The sequence below is a fragment of the Coregonus lavaretus genome (assembly GCF_964263955.1).
Source record: "Coregonus lavaretus genome assembly, chromosome: 8".
Lineage (NCBI taxonomy): Eukaryota > Metazoa > Chordata > Actinopteri > Salmoniformes > Salmonidae > Coregonus > Coregonus lavaretus.
In genome coordinates, this window is record NC_139995.1 from 34,405,255 (window position 1) to 34,423,630 (window position 18,376).

Genomic DNA, 18,376 nt, shown 5'->3' on the forward strand with positions numbered 1-18,376 from the left:
CCTAAATGACTACCGACCCGTAGCACTCACGTCTGTAGCCATGAAGTTCTTTGAAAGGCTGGTCATGGCGCACATCAACACAATTTTCCCAGAAACCCTAGACTACCGCCCCAACAGATCCACAGATGATGCAATCTCTATTGCAATCCACACTGCCCTTTCCCACCTGGACAAAAGGAACACTTACGTGAGAACACTATTCCTTGACTACAGGTCAGTGTTCAACCATAGTGCCCTCAAAGCTCATCACTAAGCTGACCCTATGACTAAACACCTCCCTCTGCAACTGGATCCTGGACTTCCTGACGGGCCGCCCCCAGGTGGTAAGGGTAAGTAACAACACATCTGCCACGCTGATCCTCAGCACGGGGGCCCCTCAGAGGTGCGTGCTCAGTCCCCTCCTATACTCCCTGTTCACCCATGACTGCATGGCCAAGCACGACTCCAACACCATCATTAAGTTTGCCGACAACACAACAGTGGTAGGCCTGATCACCGACAACGATGAGACAGCCTATAGGGAGGAGGTCAGAGATCTGGCCGTGTGGTGCCAGGATAACAACCTCTCCCTCAACGTGATCAAGACAAAGGAGATGATTGTGGACTACAGGAAAAGGAGGACAGAGCACGCCCCCATTCTCATCTACGGGGCTGTAGCGGAGCAGGTTGAGAGCTTCAAGTTCCTTGGTGTCCACATCACCAACAAACTATCATGGTCCAAACACACCAAGACAGTTGTGAAGAGAGCACGACAAAGCCTATTCCCCCTCAGGAGACAGAAAAGATTTGGCATTGGTCCTCAGATCCTCAAAAAGTTATACAGCTGCACCATCGAGAGCATCCTGACTGATTGCATCACTGCCTGGTATGGCAACTTCTCGGCCTCCGACCGCAAGGCACTACAGAGGGTAGTGCGTACGACCCAGTACATCACTGGGGCCAAGCTTCCTGCCATCCAGGACCTCTATACCAGGCGGTGTCAGAGGAAGGCCCTAAAAATTGCCAAAGACTCCAGCCCTCCTAGTCATAGACTGTTCTTTCTGCTTCCGCACGGCAAGCGGTACCGGAGCGCCAAGTCTAGGTCCAAAAGGCTTCTTAACAGCTTCTACCCCCAAGCCATAAGACTCCTGAACAGCTAATCAAATGGCTGCCCCTACATTCAAATATCTTTCCCTCACTTAACGGTCCACTACCACTTAGTAGCATTGTGTTGATAATTTCCTTCATAGCCCAACAACAGTGAACAATGGACACGCTGGACAGAAAGCATGTGAGAGAATGAGAGACTTACAGACATCAAGCGCCTCGTCCGAGCCGTCTGGGCAGTCCTTCTCTCCATCACAGCGCCAGCCCTTGGAGATACACGTCACCTGGTCCTTACACACAAACTGCTTCGGACTGCACGTCTTTGGGGCTGAAACACACAAGACACAGGTATTAACTAACAATAAAAGTCTGTAGCAGATAACACTCTGTAGCAGCAAACACAAAACACAATGTTGAGTACAAAGTGTGTTGCATGTTGGTTGTTAGAGAAGGCAAAGAAACCTCAATAATTGTGAACTGCATAACTAAGAGTGTTAGGTAAAAATATTAAAAGGGTGTCAGACAGACATCCCATAATACTTGTTGCATAATAAAAAGGAGAAGAAAGTTGAATCATCGATAAATAAATGTTATTTCAGATTGATAGGTGAAAACTTAGTCAAATGCAGTTTTTCTGTTGATGGACGTTTCTATTTCTGTAGAGTCATCTGGCTGTTAGAATGAAGGCCTAGGCAGCTTTGAATCTCAACAATCAAAACCGGGACTAATTGGGCTCAGAGAAAGTTATCCTGATGATTGGCAGCTCTTTAGTGGAAGGGATCGAGAGCGGTCACACACAGACACAGGCACTCACACAGGCACAGGCAGGCAGACAGGCACACACAGAGAGCGAGAGAGAACGGCTTCCGGCCTTGTATTCCTTTGCGTCGGCTTGCTCCCAAATATCCAGGTCAGTGTTCCCAGACCAACAGCAGTGATGCAACACATCTCCAAGCTATCAAAGGACATCTTGTTCCGTAAGCCCCCCACCCCTCCTCAACCCTCCTCACCCCACCACCTAAAAAAAGTAAAAAATAAAAATAAAAAAAAAGACAGTCCCTTATCAAGAGCCAAAAGGGGGAAAGTATTCAATGCCGCACACCACCTCAAATCCTCTCCTGTGCACATACACACATATAACACGTGCACACACATACATACTAAACAGCCTAGTTGTCTAGTCTAGGAGGGCCAAGCACATGGGGGCTTGGAAGCTAGTGAAATAAACATTAGGAATGCTGATCTAAAAAGCCAGTCAGGAAAAGTGGGGCTAGTGCTGAGCGATAGGCTTGGGAGTTATACCATATATCGGGGTATTTGGAAAAAGCCACTGGATGGTTTTTCAATACCGTTAAAACAATGTCTTATCACAACTAGGAAATAACACATATGGAATCATGTAGTAACCAAAAAAATGTTTAACAAATCAAAATTAATGTTGTATTTGAGCTTCTTCAAATAGACACCCTTTGCCTTGATGACGGCTTTGCACACTCTTGGCATTCTCTCAACCAGCTTCACCTGGAATGCTTTTTCAACAGACTTGAAGGAGTTCACACATATGCTGAGCACTTTTTTGTTGGCTGCTTTTCCTTCACTCTGCGGTCCGACTCATCCCAAACCATCTCAATTGTGGAGGCCAGGTCATCTGATGCTGCACTCCATCACTTTACTTCTTGGTAAAATAGCCCTTACACAGCCTGGAGGTGTGATGGGTAATTTACCTGTTGAAAAACAAATGATAGTCCCACTAAGCCCAAACCAAATGGGATGGCGTATCGCTGCAGAATGCTGTGGTAGCCATGCTGGTTGTGTGCCTTGAATTCTAAATAAAATCACTGACAGTGTCACCAGCAAAGCACCCCCACACCATAACACCTCCTCCATGCTTTACGGTGGGAAATACATATGCGGAGATCATCCGTTCACCCACACCGCATCTCACAAAGACACGGCGGTTGGAACCAAAAATCTCCAATTTGGACTCCAGACCAAAGGACACATTTCCACCGGTCTAATGTCCATTGCTCGTGTTTCTTAGCCCAAGCAAGTCTCTTCTTCTTATTGGTATCCTTTGTAGTGGTTTCTTTGCAGCAATTCGACCATGAAGGCCTGATTCACGTAGTCTCCTCTGAACAGTTGATGTTGAGATGTGTCTGTTACTTGAACTCTGTGAAGCATTTATTTGGGCTGCAATTTCTTAGGCTGGTAACTCTAATGAACTTATCCTCTTCAGCAGAGGTAACTCTGGGTCTTCCATTCCTGTGGCGGTCCTCATCAGAGCCAGTTTCATCATAGTGCTTTATGTTTTTTGCGACTGCGCTTGAAGAAACTTTCAAAGTTCTTGAAATGTTCCAGATTGACTGACCTTCATGTCTTAAAGTAATGATGGACTGTCATTTCTCTTTGCTTATTTGAGCTGTTCTTGCCATAATATGGACTTGGTCTTTTACCAAATAGGGCTATCTTCTGTATACCCCCCCCTACCTTGTCACAACACAACTGATTGGCTCAAATGCATTAAAGAAATTAACTTTTAAAAGGCACACCTGTTAATTGAAATGCATTTCAGGTGACTACCTCATGAAACTGGTTGAGAGAATGCCAAGAGTGTGCAAAGCTGTCATTAAGTGAAAGGGTGGCTATTTTAAGAATCTCAAATATAAAATATATTTTGATTTGTTTAACACTTTTTTGGTTACTACATGATTCCATATGTGTTATTTCCTAGTTTTGACATCTTTACTATTATTCTACAATGTAGAAAATAGTAAAAATAAAGAACAACCCTTGAATGAGTAGGTGTTCTAAAACTTTTGACCAGTAATGAACATTTGAATATTTGTAGCCATTCAAGTAAATACCTGCAGTCAACTTGTGCAATACATTATGGGATAAGGAACATTGCATTCTTCATTTCATCGGTCACATTATTATGTAGTTTATGGTAGTCCCAAGTCATGTGGGGTTTGTTTACAAGCACACAACGACAAGAAACCAGAGTCTTGTGAGTCACTCACCGTCATGCAGCATGGGCTAGGTGATTTTATTACAGTATGGAATTCACAACTAAATGTTTGCCAGCTAGATATCTTATAACAATTAAGTTAGCTGTCTTAAATGTGCTAAATGCTCTGCAGTTGTGCATTTGGTTTGCTAATTTAGTATCTAGTTAGCTATCTAGCTAAGTGGTTAGCTTCTTCCAAAATCAAGCATTCTCTTGGTAACTGCAGAGAATCCCCTCCTGGATCAAGAGCCTTGCTAGCTAATATTAGTTTTGTGCGTGCAGCAAACTTTGAGTAGCGTGTTTGAGTTACTTGTATAGTTTAGGCCAGAAACTGTACAAAATGTTTGCAATGTGCTTGTTAGCATTTACAACAGACAGTGTTGTAATAGATAAAGCAGATTGCGTTCATTTCTCCCGTTAGATAATGTTTCATTATGAAGCTTACCGGTACTAGTTTCCCAAAACAGCAGTTTGAGCCATCAAGTAAGTTTGTTTACAAAAAAGCACAATGAGCAAAATGGGAGTTTCCTGAGGTGAGTCACTCCTGCAGCGCAACTTAAGTGAGGTGATCAAGTTACACTTGTATGAAATTCACTACTAATGTTTGCCAGCTATACAGTGGGGAGAACAAGTATTTGATACACTGCCGATTTTGCAGGTTTTCCTACTTACAAAGCATGTAGAGGTCTGTAATTTTTATCATAGGTACACTTCAACTGTGAGAGGCAGAATCTAAAACAAAAATCCAGAAAATCACATTGCAAATTAATTACTTAAAAATCATACATTTTATTGCATGACATAAGTATTTGAAACATCAGAAAAGCAGAACTTAATATTTGGTACAGAAACCTTTGTTTGCAATTACAGAGATCATATGTTTCCTGTAGGTCTTGACCAGGTTTGCACACACTGCAACAGGGATTTTGGCCCACTCCTCCATACAGACCTTCTCCAGATCCTTCAGGTTTCGGGGCTGTCGCTGGGCAATAAGGACTTTCAGCTCCCTCCAAAGATTTTCTATTGGGTTCAGGTCTGGAGACTGGCTAGGCCACTCCAGGACCTTAAGATGCTTCTTACGGAGCCACTCCTTAGTTGCCCTGGCTGTGTGTTTCGGGTCGTTGTCATGCTGGAAGACCCAGCCACGACCCATCTTCAATGCTCTTACTGAGGGAAGGAGGTTGTTGGCCAAGATCTCGCAATACATGGCCCCATCCATCAATACGGTGCAGTCGTCCTGTCCCCTTTGCAGAAAAGCATCCCCAAAGAATGATGTTTCCACCTCCATGCTTCACGGTTGGGATGGTGTTCTTGGAGTTGTACTCATCCTTCTTCTTCCAAACACGGCGAGTGGAGTTTAGACCAAAAAGCTATATTGTTGTCTCATCAGACCACATGACCTTCTCCCATTCCTCCTCTGGATCATCCAGATGGTCATTGGCAAACTTCAGACGGGCCTGGACATGCGCTGGCTTGAGCTTGCGTGCGCTGCAGGATTTTAATCCATGACGGCGTAGTGTGTTACTAATGGTTCTCTTTGAGACTGTGGTCCCAGCTCTCTTCAGGTCATTGACCAGGTCCTGCCGTGTAGTTTTGGGCTGATCCCTCACCTTCCTCATGATCATTGATGCCCCACGAGGTGAGATCTTGCATGGAGCCCCAGACCGAGGGTGATTGACCGTCATCTTGAACTTCTTCCATTTTCTAATAATTGCGCCAACAGTTGTTGCCTTCTCACCAAGCTGCTTGCCTATTGTCCTGTAGCCCATCCCAGCCTTGTGCAGGTCTACAATTGTATCCCCGATGTCCTTACACAGCTCTCTGGTCTTGGCCATTGTGGAGAGGTTGGAGTCTGTTTGATTGAGTGTGTGGACAGGTGTATGTTATACAGGTAACGAGTTCAAACAGGTGCAGTTAATACAGGTAATGAGTGGAGAACAGGAGGGCTTCTTAAAGAAAAACTAACAGGTCTGTGAGAGCCGGAAATCTTACTGGTTGGTAGGTGATCAAATACTTAGGTGTCATGCAATAAAATGCAAATTAATTCCTTAAAAATCATACAATGTGATTTTCTAGATTTTTGTTTTAGATTCCGTCTCTCACAGTTCTGTACCTATGATAAAAATTACAGACCTCTACGTGCTTTGTAAGTAGGAAAACCTGCAAAATCGGCAGTGTATCAAATACTTGTTCTCCCCACTGTATGTGTGTGTATATATATATATATATATATATATATATATATACACACACACACATACATATACACACAGTGGGGAAAAAAAGTATTTAGTCAGCCACCAATTGTGCAAGTTCTCCCACTTAAAAAGATGAGAGAGGCCTGTAATTTTCAGCATAGGTACACGTCAACTATGACAGACAAAATGAGAAAAAAATATCCAGAAAATCACATTGTAGGATTTTTAATGAATTTATTTGCAAATTATGGTGGAAAATAAGTATTTGGTCAAACAAAAGATTCTCCATACTTTGTTGTATACCATTTGTTGGCAATGACACAGGTCAAAGGTTTTCTGTAAGTCTTCACAAGGTTTTCACACACTGTTGCTGGTAGTTTGGCCCATTCCTCCATGCAGATCTTCTCTAGAGCAGTGATGTTTTGGAGCTGTCGTTGGGCAACAGACTTTCAACTCCCTCCAAAGATGTTCTATGGGGTTGAAATCTGGAGACTGGCTAGGCCACTCCAGGACCTTGAAATGCTTCTTACGAAGCCACTCCTTCGTTGCCCGGGCGGTGTGTTTGGGATCATTGTCATGCTGAAAGACCGAGCCACGTTTCATCTTCAATGCCCTTGCTGATGGAAGGAGGTTTTCACTCAAAATCTCACGATACATGGCCCCATTCATTCTTTCCTTTACACGGATCAGTCGTCCTGGTCCCTTTGCAGAAAAACAGCCCCAAAGCATGATGTTTCCACCCCCATGCTTCACAGTAGGTATGGTGTTCTTTGGATGCAACTCAGCATTCTTTGTCCTCCAAACACGACGAGTTGAGCTTTTACCAAAAAGTTCTATTTTGGTTTCATCTGACCATGTGACATTCTCCCAATCCTCTTCTGGATCATCCAAATGCACTCTAGCAAACTTCAGATGGGCCTGGACATGTACTGGCTTAAGCAGAGGGACACTTCTGGCACTGCAGGATTTGAGTCCCTGGCGGCGTAGTGTGTTACTGATGGTAGGCTTTGTTACTTTGGTCCCAGCTCTCTGCAGGTCATTCACTAGGTCCCCCTGTGTGGTTCTGGGATTTTTGCTCACCGTTCTTGTGATCATTTTGACCCCACGGAGCCCCAGATCGAGGGAGATTATCAGTGGTCTTGTATGTCTTCCATTTCCTAATAATTGCTCCCACAGTTGATTTCTTCAAACCAAGCTGCTTACCTATTGCAGATTCAGTCTTCCCAGCCTGGTGCAGGTCTACAATTTTGTTTCTGGTGTCCTTTGACAGCTCTTTGGTCTTGGCCATAGTGGAGTTTGGAGTGTGACTGTTTGAGGTTGTGGACAGGTGTCTTTTATACTGATAACAAGTTCAAACAGGTGCCATTAATACAGGTAACGAGTGGAGGACAGAGGAGCCTCTTAAAAGAAGAAGTTACAGGTCTGTGAGTGCCAGAAATCTTGCTTGTTTGTAGGTGACCAAATACTTATTTTCCACCATAATTTGCAAATAAATTCATTAAAAATCCTACAATGTGATTTTCTGGATTTCTTTTTCTTAATTTGTCTGTCATAGTTGACGTGTACCTATGATGAAAATTACAGGCCTCTCTCATCTTTTTAAGTGGGAGAACTTGCACAATTGGTGGCTGACTAAATACTTTTTTCCCCCACTGTATATATATATATAAAAACTATTAAGTTAACTAAGATGTGCCAAATAATTTCTCTCCAGCTGGGTTTTGCTAACTTGCTAATGTTAGCTAAGTGGCTAACGTTAGCTTCGAAGATCTAGCTTCTTGGTAACAGCAGCAGAGACAATCCCCTCCTGGATTAATATCCCTGCTGCCTAATATTTATTTTGTGCGTGCTGCAAACTGCGTTTTGAGATACTTGCACAACTTTATGAGCTGGGTTGTCTGTCAGAAGTAAAATGTACGCATGTGCTCATTAGCATTTACCTAGCATCCGCTATGATAATTCCTTAGTACTTGTTAGCATTTTGTTAGCATTCTGGGGAGGGGTTTACATTTGGAAAAACAATAGCACCCCTTGTGTGCACTACCGTTAATACTGTATATCCCGGGATGGCACAGGAATGGTACGAAGGTATGGAAATATGGATACCGCCCAAACCTACTGAGCTATTAACCAAATATTTGTTGTTGGTTTTTTTTTTTTTGGGGGGGGGGGGGGGGGTTATTAAACAACTAATTGACGTTGGTTCAATTACTTGAATTCCATTTAGTTCTGGTTTTTTGTGAGCCCAACGCGCAGTTTCTCTAGGGAGAAATTAAATAATTCACGAGATAAATTAAGTCCACAACTATATGGGCCGCTGGGCATAAGAGAGTTGTAGTTTTCATTAAACAAATATTCAACCTATGTTCTTCTTTGGTATTATAGCGGTCCACAAACAAATGTTATAGGTGCATGAAGCCACCTACTGTATTGGCTGTGTATCAGCCTACTATTCTGTACTATGAATTCATTACACATTGTGAAAAAAATGCCCTACCAACTAACCCTACACTGATTAAAACCTCATCACTATTCCACTACATTGGCCCCATCTGATCCTACACCAAGTCAGCAGACTGGGAGGATGGGACACTATCGTTCAAAACACCTTGTAACTCTACTGCAGTAAAATATTGTACACCCAAGTACTGCCACCCAATCTATCCTCTGATTTACATTCCATTCCTGCGGTACAGTTGACAACCATGGCCATGAACACCAAAACAACTACCTTACTGAAGCACGTTATTCTTATCACTATTGACCTTGGCCTACTCACAGGGATCCTCTTAGGATCCCTCATCCTGGACCGTTCGTCCTCTACTACTCTATTCACTGCCTCAGCATATGACACCTTCTGCACTACTCTGATCCTGGCAACCTCAACCTGCCTTTCTCTCACCGGACACCTCTGATCTCCAGTCCCTACAGTTTACAGACAACTTTTTCCACCGATACTACACATTCCTTTGTCTCATGTCCTCCTGCACACTTCTCACATCTAGGAATCTCCCTCCTACACACTCCTGCCACATGACCATAAGCTTGACACGACAAACTCTCTCACGGGATAACTGACACATCTTAACTTGACTTTATCTGGTAAAAACTCTGCATCAAAACCCAGTAGTACGGACAGTGTCTTCTACGTTTCACCACGCCCTCCACCAGGTCTCTGTCGCACCAAACAGCGGGTGTCACAAACTCCGGGAACCTTCGACTTCAGTTGGCCCTCAACACTTCAAGCCACTCCAGTTATCACTACTTTCAACGGCGCCCTGCTCTAGAGAGGAAGGCAAGTCACAGTTCTTGTCCCCAGTCAGGTTGTGCGGCACAAATCTACACAATTCCACTTCGAGTCACTTTCACCGGCCCAACATTCCCCAACTTCTTCTCCACCGAACCTGACACCAGAAGACAAGGAACCATTCTCTCCAAGAATCTCACTCCCACTAGGCAAAAATCATCTTTATCACCATCGGGACGAGGTTCAAACTCGCCAGTCTTCACCACACTTCTCGTCATGTTCAATTTCCTTCTGCAGCACTCCATATTTACTCTTAATATGTTCCAGTTTCTTCCTTTTTCCCCCCTGCCTGCCTTCTTACCAACCTCAATGAGTTCCCCTGACTCCATCTCAAAGTCCAACAACCATTCGGGCGTACCCGCCATCTTGTGACCGGGCACTGTCTTCAACCTAGTTCAGCGCAGAAACGTGGTAATTAACTACAATCCACTGTGCCTGTTCTTTTCCGGCTCGGACACAGATGGATAAACTTTTACGCCTGCTACGTTAGGTTACATACACAGACCACATACGTCGCCGCATGAGAGAGGAATGTACACAACGACGAGAGAGCGAGGGATAGAGAATTTGTGAAATAAATTTACTTTTTCAGATGAAAAAAACCCAGAATGTCAACACAGAAGTCTGATTTCCTAAAGTTATTCTACCCTTTTAGCATATGTATTTAGCCTATACTGAACAAGTCAGAGGATTATTATGAGTGTGACACAGCATCAAGGGAGGCTCTACACCCGGCCTACTGTGTTCAACAAAAAGAGAGGGTATATGGGGTGAGGTAACTAGTCTCTCCTGTTGGCTACATCTCCACTCAGCTGACTGCCAGTGAAGTATTAGTGCCTTCCCTCCCCTCAACCAGTACACTTTAGTTTTTCTTAAAACAGAAAAGTCTTATTAGAGAAATGTGAAAAAGAGTCCCCCAGATTCCAGAATATTATTTCCCTCTAAGGTGCAGCCAAATGGTCTGCTAGTCTTCCAGGTGACCACTGACTGAAACATTCAGTTTGTTTGTTTTCATCAAATAAACAGGGGCCTTGTAGGGTTATTTTAGTGCATTGAACTGGCGAGCTCCTAAGGTGAAAGGGGTCTTTATATGGCTCTCTGGCACTGGAGTATACACATGAACACACACATTCTAAACATGCATGCACAAACAGAAGTCTGACTCTGACATGCAGATATTTTTTTCTGCGCATCCTCCTCTTCCTGATAGTGCTACCGTCACCTCAACCTGACTCACTACATCTAGTGTCTGCCTCTGTATCTCCATTCTCTCTCCCAAAGGTCACGCCTTATCCCGGAATTAATAATGAAATGCAACCAGGCTTGTGTAAAAGGAGCTCTTATTTGATATGTGTTTGTTTGTTTGGGAGGAGGCTACGGTAGACACCACTAGCAGAGACAAGCCAGGCCAGGCACCTCCCATCTCCATTAACTTCCTGTATGTGAACGCTGTTTTCTGTGAGAGGGCCTACAGAGAGCAACTGTCATGCTTGTAACAGCAGTGTGTGTGTGTAACAACTCTCCCAGACAGTAATGGCTGTAGGATTAAACCTGTGTGTTCTAGCAGCAGCTGCTTCAGACACGACTCAACAAGCAGCTGACAGGAAGCCACCGGGGAGAGCAGGAAGTGGGTCAGGAGGTTAGTTAGCTACTGTAGCAGACGTTACTGTACTACTATTGGGACTGTTGTGACCAGCAGGGATGTTCTAAAAGGGAGGAAGAGACAATAGGTAAGAGAATGGTGACAATAATGACTGAGTATTTCCTGGGTATTTCATATTAGAACTGATAAGTAAAATGAGTATTGTTCATTCTGGATGGCGATGCTGGTTAAGTAACCTACATGAATGAATAAATTATGGAATGGGCAAACTGGTGGATAACATCCAAGTGGCTAAAGGGGAAAGACGGGGGGTTAGGGCGGACAAAGTGGAGAGAAAAGAAACAGAACAGGGGAAAGAAGGAGAGAAGACAAAAGAAGGTATAGGAAGAGCGCCAAGGCGAGACAGCAAGTGGGTCCATCGATGTTCCACTACTGACCAGTAGGAGCAGGAGATAAAGGCCAGCTCAGGCCAGGGGAGAAGGGGGGCTGAGGCAGGAGAAGGAGGGGGTAGTTGAGATGGGACCGGAAAGGGGAATGTCACACTTGCTATCAATGAGCCGTCCGCCTCTCCACGTTGTTTACCCAACTGGAGGTGCGTGAAAACGGTCCGGGTTACCACCATTTGGGCTGAATAACCACTCATCCTCCACCACTGTCCACACAGTCACCCAGGAAGGCCTCAATAAGGCTGGAGAGGAAGCACCCTCTCAAGTCAAACAGCATTCTCTCCTACAGCCACCTCAGCCACAGGACCCATTTCCTCCAGTGACCACAGCACAGCACTATAAATAAATAAAACTAACTAACAAACAGGCGCTGCACCAGGGAACCCACCAACACAGGGCCAGATCAAGAAGGGTACAGCCACTACACTACACAGGCCAGGAGACAAAGACAACAGTCAGGCCTACTGTACCACTCCACTTACACAGCCAATGATGAGAGATACTGGATGTCTTAAAGTAGGCTTCAATCAACTCTAGAGAGCACTGGTGGAAGGTAATTATAAAAATGTAAGTAACTGGAAATGTTGCAGTGGTCAGAGTAAATTGGAAACTATATTTTGAATGGTTTCATTTAATACCAATAGGCCCTCTGAAGTCATGACTCATTTAGGGAAACATTTTATAAAATGTATGAATTCAGAATTTCCTTGTCTCTTGTGTTTACTTTATCCATCTAGTCAAGATTGTACTTCAAAATCAGTAGTGACACTCAAACATCCAGTCATCAAAGCTGGCATTTGTCCCAAAGTAGATAAGACCGGCAGACAGACATAATATAGCTCACTCACCAGACAGAAATGGTTACTATACCCCAAGCAGTCACCAAGACCCGCCAGCACCATCCTTATTGACAATGTCACTGTGGGTTAGCCTAGACAAAGTACAGTAGATGTTGACTGGGAGCTTTGATCACCTGCAGCCAGTCAGCCAGTGACTCAGACTCACCCTCATACGCTACAGTTAGTCTCACCTCATTAACCCTAGCCTGTAATCACAGGAGACTGTTCTAATGACAGAGCAGGCTGGACCGCTATTGTCCCCGTTTGTGTACTCTATGGAAGTGAATGTGTGTGTGGGTATGTGTATACTGGACAGGTCTTTACATGACTGCAGCTGGTTTCCATTTGCGTACATACACACTACTGCTTAGATAAACTTCCTGAGAGAAAACCGGCTGCATTATCGTCCAGACCGCCTGAGAGGGAGATTCTTAGCTATGGTCCATTGTTATTGGGATTGTCTCTGAAATGTAGGCAGTACACAATGTGTACTGATAATAAAAAAGCTGGCATGGATACAAGACACCAGGTGTGTGACTGGAGTCTGAGAAGCAAGCCAGCGTGGCCATTAAATGGTTTCAATGACTGTTGATGGGTATAGGGTCCTGTGAAGATAGCATGTACTGTACTACATTTTATCGGAGACAGAACACTAGACAGAGTAAATAAATCAAATCCTAAATATGTCTTGGTGTTATTTAACAAGTGATAAAACTTACGTTTGCAAATATTTGAAGGAGACAAGGAGTCTTACAGTGAGGGAAAAAAGTATTTGATCCCCTGCTGATTTTGTACGTTTGCCCACTGACAAAGAAATGATCAGTCTATAATTTTAATGGTTGGTTTATTTGAACAGTGAGAGACAGAATAACAACAAAAAAATCCAGAAAACGCATGTCAAAAATGTTAGATTTGCATTTTAATGAGGGAAATAAGTATTTGACCCCCTCTCAATCAGAAAGATTTCTGGCTCCCAGGTGTCTTTTATACAGGTAACGAGCTGAGATTAGGAGCACACTCTTAAAGGGAGTGCTCCTAATCTCAGTGTGTTACCTATATAAAAAGACACCTGTCCACAGAAGCAATCAATCAGATTCCAAACTCTCCACCATGGCCAAGACCAAAGAGCTCTCCAAGGATGTCAGGGACAGGATTGTAGACCTACACAAGGCTAGAATGGGCTACAAGACCATCGCCAAACAGCTTGGTGAGAAGGTGACAACAGTTGGTGCGATTATTCGCAAATGGAAGAAACACAAAATAACTGTCAATCTCCCTCGGCCTGGGGCTCCATGCAAGATCTCACCTCGTGGAGTTGCAATGATCATGAGAACGGTGAGGAATCAGCCCAGAACTACACGGGATGATCTTGTCAATGATCTCAAGGCAGCTGGGACCATAGTCACCAAGAAAACAATTGGTAACACACTATGCCGTGAAGGACTAAAATCCTGCAGCGCCCGCAAGGTCCCCCTGCTCAAGAAAGCACATATACAGGCCTGTCTGAAGTTTGCCAATGAACATCTGAATGATTCAGAGAACTGGGTGAAAGTGTTGTGGTCAGATGAGACCAAAATCAAGCTCTTTGGCATCAACTCAACTCGCCGTGTTTGGAGGAGGAGGAATGCTGCCTATGACCCCAAGAACACCATCCCCACCGTCAAACATGGAGGTGGAAACATTATGCTTTGGGGGTGTTTTTCTGCTAAGGGGACAGGACAACGTCACCGCATCAAAGGAACGATGGACGGGGCCATGTACCGTCAAATCTTGGGTGAGAACCTCCTTCCCTCAGCCAGGGCATTGAAAATGGGTCGTGGATGGGTATTCCAGCATGACAATGACCCAAATCACACGGCCAAGGCAACAAAGGAGTGGCTCAAGAAGAAGCACATTAAGGTCCTGGAGTGGCCTAGCCAGTCTCCAGACCTTAATCCCATAGAAAATCTGTGGAGGGAGCTGAAGGTTCGAGTTGCCAAACGTCAGCCTCGAATCCTTAATGACTTGGAGAAGATCTGCAAAGAGGAGTGGAACAAAATCCCTCCTGAGATGTGTGCAAACCTGGTGGCCAACTACAAGAAACGTCTGACCTCTGATTGCCAACAAGGGTTTTGCCACCATGTACTAAGTCATGTTTTGCAGAGGGGTAAAAAAAATACAAATCAATTTATAACATTTTTGAAACACGTTTTTCTGGATTTTTTTGTTGTTATTCTGTCTCTCGCTGTTCAAATAAACCTATCATTAAAATTATAGACTGATCATGTTTTTGTCAGTGGGCAAACTTACAAAATCAGCAAGGGATCAAATACTTTTTTCCCCTCACTGTAGCACCTCTGAACAGTTTCGGCAGTCAATCTCTTTTGTGTTCACACAGCAAAGACCTTGGAAGTTGTCAGCCACTCAGCATTGTTAAAATACTACAAACCAGAAGGTGGCAGTAGCATTGTTTGGCTATGCATATCTGTGCGTATTGCTTATGGTCTAGATTGTAAGCTATATGCACTAATGTGGCTATTTTATAGAAAGCCCTTGTTTTTTAAAACCTAGCAAGATGACGAAGAAATTATTTAATTAACTCTACATAGCTAGCTAGCTAGCATATTCACTAGCTAGCACAACATAGCTAACTGGATAGCTAAGGACACTGGACTAACTCGGCAGCTAACACAGGCAGCTGTTTCATGGAAACTAGCTAATATATTGTGATTTATTAATATGTCAATACTAGCTACAGTGGTTAGCTAGCTTGGAAGAAGTATTTAGTGTTGTATGCAATGCGTCTGTGCACTTAGCTAGCTATCATCCCATAGCCTACACTGCATATGAAGTGTGACTGGCTTATCTGTGGATGTATAGCGAAAATGCCCTCTTTTTTCCTTATTTTTTCCCTTGCGCTCTCGGATTGGCTCAGTCAAGTTGAAGAGCATTACATTTCTAAAAGTAGCAGCAGGTACCGCTTTTGTTCTAGCAAGACAAGGAACTGTGATAAGTACCTATTGGCAGTCTATCGGCAGTGAGATTCTCTGTGTGTTTCATGCTTTACATCAGGGGGAAAGAAACAACTTGAGTTGTGTGTAATCCCTCCCATCATGAACTCCTCTTGGCTAGCCTTACAGTTCCAGCCTCCTTTTCAGACACACAAATCTAAAAAACAGCACTTTCCCATTCACAGGAGAGAGAAAGAAAGAGCCAAGTGCTCAGATACATCTACCACTCCTGCCAAAAATGTACTCTATGGTCAGTCAAAACTAAAAAACATGAACGCAACTTCAGATGGATAAGACGTTCCAACAACGACCTCAAATCAAATAGACTACCCTTGACCTGGGAACACAGAACTAAAAACACCCTGACATGACGGTTTCTCTCAACTATTTGCAGAATGTACTTGTAAGTCCATTAAAACAAAGAGGAAAAACAATGTGTTTTTCCCTATGGAGAGTTCTCTGAAGATGGCCCCATTAAATTCCAAAGAAAGGGGACTATGGGGGATTGAGGGGATGTGTCCGAGACCCCTGGGAAACCCCCGTCATGTCTTTAGAAGTCCTCTCTTCGGACCTGAAAAGGTTACGCTCTGGATCCAACGGCCTAAACAAGAACTCAGAGTTAACTCCCTGTGGCTACAGTGGCCTCCCTCCAGCTTCCTCCCTTCTCCTCCCTCTCCACCAGAAGCCACACACGGCTCAAGGTTTAGTCATGGAAGACAGTGAAAAGAGCAGGGTGAAAAGGTTCCCAATGTCACGTTGCAAAACGCAAAAATAAAAGCCCTGGGCACCAGCTGTGCCTCTTAAATATGGAGCCCTCTGGGAGTTTTGAAGGCCTGTGAACTTAAAACATGACCAAATCCACCATTGAACAAACAGAAGGAAATAACAGACACTTTAGACAGACTCTGGGCGGTGGTAAAATGTTGTATGAAAATACAGGCAGTTTCTGATTGATCTTTTAGTATATGATGTTACTTTTTTTTTTTTTTTTTTAAGCAGGACATTTGTTTTAATAAGCAGAGTCTGCTAGTTATCCCTGTAAATAAAGGTCTTTATTAAAATCACATCAAAAAGGACAGGACGCTAGTGTGTGTGTGTGTGTGTGTGTGCGCGTGCACGCACACCAGCAGGAGTGGTTCAGCATCTTTACATGCGTTTTTTCTGTATTTATAGTATGGTGGAGAATTAACAGCAGGAATGCGCTCATGTCTGGGGAGGGCTGCCAAGTAAAATTAGTCTGGCCATGCGGGACACACCAGCCCTGAGACTGTTTAGATCCAAGTAGTAGATGCTATCGATCTACATATGCCTCTGTGGTATGGAGACTATGGAGAAGCAAGACCCATTAGGGGAATGAGCCCAATCATACGTGATCTTATTAAACTGCTGATTGGACGTCTGACTGAGTTTGGACCGTGTTGGTGATTCTCACGAAGCCAGTTTTAAACGTCTGTTGCAAATTGAGTTACAAAACCACGATGCATCTGCAAAAATCAACTATCATTCTGAGGACTAAGATGTCTAGTTTTTGGCAAAGTGTTTTATTTTAAATACATTTGCGGCAAAAAAATTTACCCAAATTCTCATTACCGAAATCCGGATTAAATTCTCGGGTAATTTTACTTTAGAAAAATCTAACTTATTTTAATAAAACACTATATGTTGCTGTAGTTGGTCCATAAATCATACAAATTTGATATTAGTTGAAGTTTACATTAAACTATAATATTTATTACGTACAAACAGTGTCTGTTCATGTAAAAACGCCAATCAGTTTTTAAATAAAGTTGTAATTACCTATGATGCATCATCTAGAGGAGTAGAATAAGTTAATTTATTTGCTTATATGCCTTCAGAATGAGGTTCTTATTAAAAAAACGACCCCTTTAACCCCACTTGGCCTTCTCATTACCGAAACGGCTAAAAAGCTCATATTGGGAAAAAGTCATATTATAAAATTGATTTGTTTATAACTTTTTTGGACTGTTGCAGTAATGAGAATTTTGTGGGAATTGTGGTTAAATGCATAATTTATGATTTAAAAAAACAAATCATAATTACGAAATAGAAAAGTACAGATCCTAATCTCAGTGATCCATTAGGAAATTGTGAAAAATGACAAGATCATTTTTTTGGTCAAATATCAGTTTCGTGAGAATGACGTGTATCAACTGCGAGGCAGTCATCGACTGTGACCAGAGTGTGTTCCGTATAGTGTGTTGGAGCACAGTGGCTGGAGACTTAATCCCCCCCCCTCCAATCACATTGACATGAGGATTACACACCAGTTCAACTGCAACAGAGAAGTGGGAAGAGGAAAAACCATAAGACTATTGCTTCCTTTGTGCGACCACAATCCCAATCCCCTGTGAACAATAACAATCCCCTGTGAACAATAAGGGAATCTGTAATAATGATGTTCCAAACGAAACCTCCCTTTACAGCACAACGCTGGCACTGTACAGTCTTTAACTACAGTTCAGTAGGCCAGGCATGACAGTTAATGCTACTTAGATTGCTTCTGAGGGAAACATTTTAGAGGGGATTATAATGAAATCCTTTAGTGCCTTCTCACGGGAACAACACAAGCATGCAGGCAGTTTGATGCACTGGGCTTCAAAGATCCAGCCTCATTTCTCTAGAACGTTCTCATTTACACTTACCCACCATGCCTGTAGGACGAACATTTGATTTGACAAGGTGAAACAAAACAGTCTGACACCCATAGATGAGGTATGTAAGAGACACCCCCTGAAGTCAGAGAATTTAGCATTTTTCAAACAACTGAAATAGCTTTTTCCTGCAATCTAATCATTAATGCCTAATTCTATGTAAAAAAAAATAAAAAAAAATACGTATATTTCTCTGCATTGGTTCTCTTTACCACATTTTTATTAACA

General features: G+C 43.2%; 1 protein-coding gene across 2 annotated transcripts in view; it reads right to left on the reverse strand.

Annotated features, from left to right (window-relative positions):
• The window catches only part of LOC311133845 (low-density lipoprotein receptor-related protein 1-like), a gene marked incomplete at its 5' end in the record, with an annotated part of 189,959 nt that overhangs the window by 160,716 nt on the left and 10,867 nt on the right, over nucleotides 1-18,376 (reverse strand). For both annotated transcript variants that reach the window (XM_084167441.1, XM_084167442.1), the window contains one exon: nucleotides 1,292-1,414. In XM_084167441.1, the coding sequence (XP_084023567.1) occupies nucleotides 1,292-1,414 (123 nt within the window). The remainder of the gene's footprint in view (nucleotides 1-1,291; nucleotides 1,415-18,376) is intronic.